This window comes from Morus notabilis, unplaced genomic scaffold (genome assembly GCF_000414095.1).
Source record: "Morus notabilis unplaced genomic scaffold, ASM41409v2 Scaffold717, whole genome shotgun sequence".
NCBI lineage: Eukaryota > Viridiplantae > Streptophyta > Magnoliopsida > Rosales > Moraceae > Morus > Morus notabilis.
In genome coordinates this window covers 183,734-192,504 of record NW_010363083.1, presented here as the reverse complement: position 1 = coordinate 192,504, position 8,771 = coordinate 183,734, and the positions used below count along the sequence as shown (strand labels likewise).

Genomic DNA, 8,771 nt, shown 5'->3' with positions numbered 1-8,771 from the left:
AAAATTTTGACAATTTGCAGATCATATACATCTATACGTCATGCTTCTAATTTTGCACTAATATAGTTTGTTATAGCATCCTTATAGGAGATGTATTGTTGAAGCATTATATAAGTTGAATTCCTTCTTACAGGCATATCTAGGGCTAATACTCTAGGAATTAGATTTAGTACTTGTAAGAACCTAAACCAATCTTATTCGCATGAGTTACTACCTTGAATCTATGCAATACTATCTCTAATTGCTTTTATAAGAATAGACATTAATTTTAAACTGGATTTAACTATTAAATTAATTACATGGTATGCACAACGTTGGTGAAAAATGAAACCATCACTGAATAAACTTAATTCATTTTCAAAATATTCAATTACTTTAGTATTTGCACTAGCATTATCTAATGTTATAGCCATCTCTTTATCTCTTAATCCATATTCATCAATTACATTTAAAATTCTATTATATATTAAATTGGCGCTATGTGATCCTAGAACACATTTAAAACCTAATATTCTCTTATTTAAATCGAAGCCTTTAAAGTAATGTCCGGCTACAGATAAATATTCTTTGTTGGCAATGGTAGACCAAATGTCCGCCGTTAATGCAACACAGCCGCTAGTAGAGTGTAAAAGGTTTATTAATGCTTCTTTTTCTTGTTTAAATACTTTTAACAAATCTTTCCTAAGAGTAGTTTTTGAAGTAAACTGTGCATTAGGATTGTGTACAACTTTAATATATCGCTGCCAATTAGGATGCTCTACAAAACTAAGTGGTTGATCTAACACAGCTATCATTCGTGCAACTTCCATATGATCTACTTATGGATGGTATTTCCAGGTGGTTAGACCACCGGTTGTGCGATCAAAAGATAATTGTGTTTGGCGGAGTTCGGCTCCACCGGTTTGGCCACGCTTTTGAAGACACTTTTCAGCGTGTCATCTCAAGTGTGTTGTGTCGTGAATGGTGTCACCTTGAAATTTAGAATAACAATATTTACATTAAGCTATGTGTTTAGTGTTACCGTCATTGTCGACCTCCTCAATTGTGTCAAAGTGATCCCAAACTGTTGAGCTGCGCTTGCATTTCCTCTTGGAGCTTGCAACACTTGTTGTAGCACTTGCACTTGCCTCTACTCTACGCCCACCACCTTTGCGACCACGACCTCCACTACGTCCACCACGGCTTGGATTTTCAGGTTTCTCAGTTGCTTATGTTTCTGATTCCTGCGTAATAAATTCATTAGTCAGAAATTACCCTTCTTCCACGTTCTGTTGGGCATCAACAGGAATACCACTGTAACTAAAAGAAACCATAATAAAAAATAAGAGCGATTTGAGAGAGAGAAAGAGAGAGCTTTAGGATATTGTGTAAGTTTTTGGAAAAATTGTGAGAGAGATTTGAGAGATTGAGAGAGATTGGGAGAAATTGAGAGAGATTGAGAGAGTTTGGGTAAGGAAAATGTTTGGGGGAGGGGGGGTATTTATAGGGAAATTTTTGGGTTAAAAAATTGATTTTTTCCCCCAAAATTCAGATCCAATAGCTAGTTTTGCACTCAGCGGGTCGAGTTCGGGCAGAAAATCAGGCAACAGTAAAAAAAAGACCCGTTAGGGGTCAGGCATTCGGGCAGCGGGTCGGGTCGGGCACCAAAATTTGAAAAGCTAGCCGTTGATCGGCCATTTGGGCCAGAGGGAAAAAGAAAGTCGTTTGCGGAAGCGGCAATTCGGCGACGGGCTTCCGCCATGCGGTTTTTTCTCAGGCAGCCCGAGCCCGCTTTAGTGCTTGGACGGGCAGCCATGGGTCCTTGCCCACCGAGCCTGAAAAATTTGGGCCTCTGGCAGGCCTAACGACCCAAACTTTCGGCACTAAATTCAACTTGATAATAAATTTATTGTTCCATATAATTGTACTCTGTGTATAAAATATCAAGCTCATATTAATGTTGAAATATGCTCTCAATCTATGCTCATAAAATATTTATTTAATATTTAACAAAAGGGCCAAACAGAATAAGAGTTGTTATCGAAAATAATAGCATTACAAAAAATACTGGCGAAACAAATTGTAAAGAAATTGATGAAATAAAAACACATATTAACTGTTGATATATTACACCTTATGAAGCAATTTGGAGATTATTTGAAAACTCAGTTCATCATAGAAATCCAGCTATTCAATAACTTTTAATTTATTTACCAAACATGCATAACAATACATTTAATAAAAATCAATAATTACATAATATAATTAATTTACTGCAAAACAAAAAAAATAGCTTTAACTAAATGGATACAAATTAATAAAATAAATGAAAAGGCTCGACAACTTACATACATAGAATTTCCAACAAAATGGGTTTGGAAACATAGAGACAAAATTTGGACATAACAACAGAGTGGACATGCTATAAGAAGAATATTTCATATTCCTCTCAGTTCTAGTGAATTATTTTATTTAAAATTATTATTAAATCATCAAAAAGGTGCAAAAACTTATGAATCACTTCGGACAATTAATTAAAATATTAATTATCCAACATACTAAAAAGCCTGTCATGCATTAGGCTTATTAGGAGATGATAAAGAATGAAATGAATCAATTAAAGAAGTGTCATTTTTCGTCAACATCTACCCAATTTCGTCAACTTTTTACTATTATATTATTATTTTGTAATGTATCTGATCAAATAAAATTATTAGAAAATCATTGGAAATTAAAGTGTGACGATATTGTGTATAAATTAAGAAATTATTTAACAATTCAAAATTTGAAATCCCAAAAAATAAATTATATAATTTTGTATTATATGAATTAGAAAAATTATTAAATTTAAATTCATCTTCTTTAACACATTTTAATCTATCACTTCCAACTCAATCATTAATTGAAGATTTAGATAATTAAATTTTAGGAGAAGAACTGTATTATGATGGAAACAAATTAAAAGAAGATAATAAAAATTTAGTTAGTAATTTATATTATGAACAATATTATATCTATAATGAAATTTTAAACTCACATAAAAATAAATGTGATAACTTATTTTTCACATATGGATATGGAGGTACAGGAAACACTTATTAGCAAAATTAGATCAAATGGTGAAATAGTACTAGCAGTAGCATTATCTGGAATAGCGTCATTACTTTTACCAAAAGGTCGTACTGCACATTCAAGATTTCGTATCCCTCTTTTAGTTGACAAATTTTCAACACGTCAAATTACAAAAAATACTCAGTTAGCAAAATTAATAGAGAAAACGACTTTAATATTATGGGATGAAGCACCAATGAATAATAAATATTGTTTTGAAGCTTTAGATAAAACAATGCAAGCTCTCATAAATAATTTTAGTCGTCCTTTTGGAGGAATGACAGTTATTTTAGGTGGTGACTTTAGGCAAATTTTACCTATTATTCCAAGAGGTACAAAAGATAACATTATTGATGCAAGTATAAGTAATTCTTATCTTTGGACATATTTTCGTGTATTACCATTGACAGAAAATATGAGATTAAAAAATTCCATACACCTTTGTTGATGAACAAACTGAAATTGCTAAATTGTCTGAATGGATATTAAATATAGGAAATGGAACGATTGATGGAATAAAAGGTCCTAGAAATAAAGATGCTACCTGGATTAATATACCTGAACAATATTTAATACAATATGATAAAAATCTTATTAAATATATTTCGGACACAATATATGATGATTTCAAAACAATTATAAAAGTATTAACTATATTAAAATCCGTGCAATTGTAACACCTAGAAATAAAACTACAGATGAAATAAATGATTACATATTATCTTTAGTGCCTACAGAAGAAAAAATTTATTATAGTTATTATACAATTATCTCTTCTTCTAGAAACCTTGATGAATTAAATCTTTTATATCCGCTCGAATTTTTGCACACACTAAATTTCAATAGCTTACCACCACGTGAACTAAAACTGAAACTTAAAATTCTTATTATGTTACTAGGAATTCTTAATCAGTCACAAGGTTTATGCAATGATACTAGATTGATAATTACCCAATTAACAAATAGAATAGTTCTTACTTCAAAATTTTTTATGCAATCTTCCAAAATATTATTTTCTCAAATATGCGCTAATAAACATGTTATTAATTAATTGCCCTACTGCCTTAAGTTTTTTCAAATGCGTCTAAAGGTTTCTTTTTGTAAATTATTTAAGTTGTTCAATCAAAACACAACTTTTGTATTTCAAAAGAAAAAAAAAAAAAAACACACACACACACACACACACATCTTTTGTACTTCGTCCTTTGGAGGTTGAATACATGGTTGTATGTTTGCTTATTCTTTTTTTTTTCTTTTAAGAAAAAAACATGTATTTTCAAATTTTCTCGTTAATATATTTTTTCTATATATGCTAGCCTTTTATTGTAAACTTTTCAAATACGTCATTTTTAATCATTGTTTCTCAAATTCCCATATAGTAGAATATATGTACAGATTTTCTTATAATCACATTCTTTTTTTTCTGAACAAATATAATAAAATTTCTGATTGTTTCTCCTTTGAATACTCCTATAATCCCATAATTGTCGTGGTTTTTAGAAAACTCAAATTGGGAGGAGTAAACTTACGATATATTCTAACATCTTTTGATAACTTTCTTTAATCGTCTTAATACCTCTCCATGTAAATAATTCACCCAACAATTTTTTGTTTTCTATCATATGACACACTACATGGCACATGCACGATCCCTAAACTAGGTTTATTATAGAAAAATGTTGTTCATCCCGATTAGAAGTCGAATCGGAATTAGAAGTGGGGTGGGCAACGCAGTGCCTCTCCCTCCCACCTCTAATCCCGATTTAAGTGCAAATCGAATTATATAGAATTACTTATTTTTAAATTGGTAGTGCAATTTCTGTTTATTTTTATTCAAAATCCATGTCACAAGTAGCAAATTTAACAATCCATTAAGTTCTTAAACATTTTTTGTTGTCTTCTTTGCAACACACCTATCAGCTATCAACAAAACATGCAGGTTCTTTATGTATTACAATATTATGTATGTAATTAATTAATTGACTTTGGAACACACTTTTCTAATCTCTCCTTGGTAGCCAGTTTTCACCTCAATAGCGCCCATTTTAACCATAGCTTTAGAAAACTCATAATCAAATCTAAAACCCAACAATCCCCTAATGTTGCCCGCATAATTCTGGACAATCCGGCGAGTTTCTTGGTCTCCCCACAGCCTCTGATCCGACTCCAAAACTCCATTCCCATCACGCACGTTCTTGAAAAAACTGACATCAAAATTGGTTTGACTGTCCTTGTCCAAAGCAATTCTTTGTGAGCCATCGTCATTTTTGGGGCAAATGGTTTGGAGCTGTGAAAGGAATGATGGGTTTATGGTTGGGTCGGAGTTGCCGGTAGATGTGAAGTTGTAGAGACGGTAACTCATGAATCTGCAGCTGGTTTGGCCTATGGTATGTGCCCCTAAACAAAAACAGATTAACAAATAGTTATGAATTGGGAAAATCAGGCAAACTCCTGTTGGCCACTATTTTTAATAAATGACCGATCTTTTTATTTTGTTTTAGATAAATGTTATTTTTTATTTTTACGAAAATGACTATTTTCTTATGGTAGCTAATCAGTGATAAATCAATTTATTATTAATTTACCAATTGGTAATTTATTGATTGAAATTGATTAATTACTAACCAATATAAATTAATTATTAGTTGATGCTGACAAATCAGTGATAAATCATTAAATTTATCATTAATTATTGTGTATTCTGTCCAATATTTAAACTTTTTTCTTATGAAACTAAACGAAAAGTTAATTAATTGCTGTTTAAAAAAAAAAAAAAAGGTCAGTACTATTAATCCCTACCATTAATGTTGTTGACATCTGTGGCAGTGGACGCGACTTTACTTCCAAATAATAAAGAAAATTATCAATTTATATTAAAAGTTTTTGGACCCCATCTACTGCTGTAACCTAGAACAAAGTTCGGAATTAACATTAATTGTTGACTCAAATTGTTGCAGAACTCGAGCAATATTAATGCTGACCAAGTATTACGTGGTGCTCAAAAAAACAAATGGTGCCACATTTGATATGGACTCACTTTATTTATATCCACAAATATAACAATAGTGCCTATGCACAATTAAGTTATGGAGTTAAATAGTCTCATGCTATGTTGTTATATTCCCTTTAAAAGTAACTATAATTGTAGTGTCAATCACCTATTAAGTCATGATGTTATGTAGTGTTATATGATGTTATATTCCTTAATTTAAAAGTAAATATAATTGTAGTGTGCATGCACAATAAAGTCAGGGTGTCATACCAACTAGCGTTACAAGATCATGATCGTCAAGGCCTTTAGCAGCAAACTTTTGGAGCTGAACAGGTATTGAATCAAGAGGAGAAGGCAAATTAGAGACTTGGGATGCCAAAGACACCCTCCCATCTCTTCTACCTGTGGGCACTGACCAGCTTGGACCATCACTCTGCCATAACCAAGCAAGAACACCCCATTAAACAAAATCCATTAATCATGTAATTTTATATTTGAAATAAAAGTTAATTTTAAGTGCATGGGGATCATGTGACTGCTTGATAAAGGTATTACAATAAACTTGAACTAAGTGGACTCCAAAACTTCGTAAAATAATCTAAAACGCACAATTTTTTCTTTCCTGATCTAACCCTAAATGTCACCTTTTCTTTTTCTAGCAACCCCGGATTACCATCGCTAGCTGTCCTACATTTTCTTTTATCTACTAGTCACCAGACTCGTGTGTGATTAAAGTTGTTTAAAAAATGTTGTTCAATTAACGGAAGTACCAAACTTGTAATACATGAAAAGTTTAGGGACCAGTTTCGTGCCAATCTCAAATGTAAGGAGCAAAATAAGACAAACTCTATTTTTTTGGGGCCAGAATTGAAATTAACCTTTTTTTTAATCCTGCCCTTACTGGAAGTATTTCATACAAGTATAATTGAAAAATATATATAGTAGAGTATAATCGAATATATATATATATATATGTATATATTACCAAGTCAACAGCGTCACGAGCAGCTAATGCAAGTATATCAGCACAAGAGACAACACCAGGGCACAAAGCCTCTAGTTGTTCTTTCGCATCATCAATCACTTCAAATCCTCTTAGTCCCAAGTTAGCAAATGCAGTCCTTTCGGAAGCGGATCCAGAAATCATGACCGAACCATCACAACCCTGCATAAAAGTACTTATTTATAAGTGCATGTTTGGTGCACCGTATTATATTATATTGTACTCTATTTTATCGTATAGTATTGTAATACATTGTATAATTTTTATAGGATACAGTGTTTGGTTGGTGGTATTATTAAATATTATACTATTTTTATCATTATAATCTATTTATGTATTAGTTTATAATAAGATAAAATTTAAGCCTAAACATAACCTAATTCGACTGTAATCTCGACCCGAACCCAACATTTGGGAGAAAGTAGAGTTGTTACATAGCGGTCTTTTTACAAAAAAAAAAATTTGAAAAATAGGGTCAAATTATAATTTTAAAAAAATTAAGGGGCAAAAATATAATTTTGAAAAATTTAATTCGGGTGAAAACATCATTTTTAAAAAGGTTAGGGGTCAAAAATATAATTTTTGAAAAGCATAGGGGCCAAAATATATTTTTTTGAAAAACAAACCCAACATCACCCTAATCCCGAAACTCAACCATAATATCGGTCCCAAAACCCAACCCCAAACCTTGATATTTGTGAAATATTTTATATATTTTTAATATGATATTTTAAGTTAAATTGTATAATACGGTCTAGTACATAGGTTTTTTTTCGGTATTAGATATCACACTTTGTATTGTATTAATTTTAAATCTAGTATTAAATTATATAATATATAAGTGTCACCAAACATTGTATTACTATTAAACAATACAATATGGAATGCTTATATGGTGTACTAAACATGCCCAGTATTAATCAAGTTTTTGGGGTGCACAAATAAGTGTTTTTATTAAACACATGTGAGGACATGATCATAGAAGAGTTAATGAGGAAGAAACCTGAACAAAGCAGTCATGGAAATGAAGCCGAAGCAAGCCGGGTGCGACGGAGGGATCTTTGTTGAAGTGTGATGCAACGGTGGACCTGACTATATTCTCTACTTTTGGACATGAAGAAAAGTAAAACCCAGTTTTTAGTTGACCGTTTGCAGGCATACCCATCGCTAGAATCACAAGAAAGGCTAGTTGTATGGCTTCCATATTGCAATATAGACAAGAAAAACTAAAACCCACCAATTGATCACTTTCTTATACGTTCACTCTCTTAGTTTAGTCCTTGATACCAATATATGCAACATATTGGTTGGTATTTATAGATAAACTTTGCTAAGCCCAAGACCAATTTGCTTTTTTTTTTTTTCACTTGTGATATGTTTTATTGAATACTAGGCCGTTTAATCAATTAATCTTTTATTAGTGGAAGCGTGTGGAGCCGATCAGAAAATATTAGTGGTTAGTGGTATGTCCTCTTTGAAGGAGTTCGGAGCTGGATTTCACTGTGAATTATATATTGTATTTGGAATGGAAAGATAATGGAGTGGAGAGCTCTCTCTCTCTCTCTTATCCATATGATTTTTTTTTTAGCTTTGTGCAGGAATACACTTAATGATTATTTAAAGTGTGATTTAAGAGCAATAATAATAGATTAAAAGAAAAACTAAAATAGATTAAAAGATCAACAT

At 31.6% G+C, this 8,771-nt stretch overlaps 1 protein-coding gene across 1 annotated transcript; it reads right to left on the bottom strand.

Annotated features, from left to right (window-relative positions):
• Positions 1-4,994: 4,994 nt before the first annotated feature.
• On the bottom strand, positions 4,995-8,289 carry LOC21398564 (peroxidase 25). The gene is made up of 4 exons (XM_010103577.2): positions 8,089-8,289; positions 7,068-7,247; positions 6,353-6,515; positions 4,995-5,487 (listed from the first exon to the last, which is right to left on the bottom strand). Exons 1-4 carry the CDS (start codon positions 8,287-8,289, stop codon positions 5,066-5,068), a joined length of 966 nt encoding a protein of 321 aa, XP_010101879.1. The 3' UTR covers positions 4,995-5,065.
• Between the last annotated feature and the right edge of the window lie 482 nt (positions 8,290-8,771).

What these genes read in the sequence shown, in the direction of transcription:
- LOC21398564 (XM_010103577.2), bottom strand. Translation starts at nt 8,289, where the DNA reads ATGGAAGCCATACAACTAGCCTTTCTTGTGATTCTAGCGATGGGTATG. An exon ending in TCCATGACTGCTTTGTTCAG is followed by an intron (nt 7,248 to 8,088) that starts GTTTCTTCCTCA and finishes ACTTTTATGCAG; the next exon opens with GGTTGTGATGGTTCGGTCAT. An exon ending in TGATCTTGTAACGCTAGTTG is followed by an intron (nt 5,488 to 6,352) that starts GTATGACACCCT and finishes GTTTTTGTTTAG; the next exon opens with GGGCACATACCATAGGCCAA.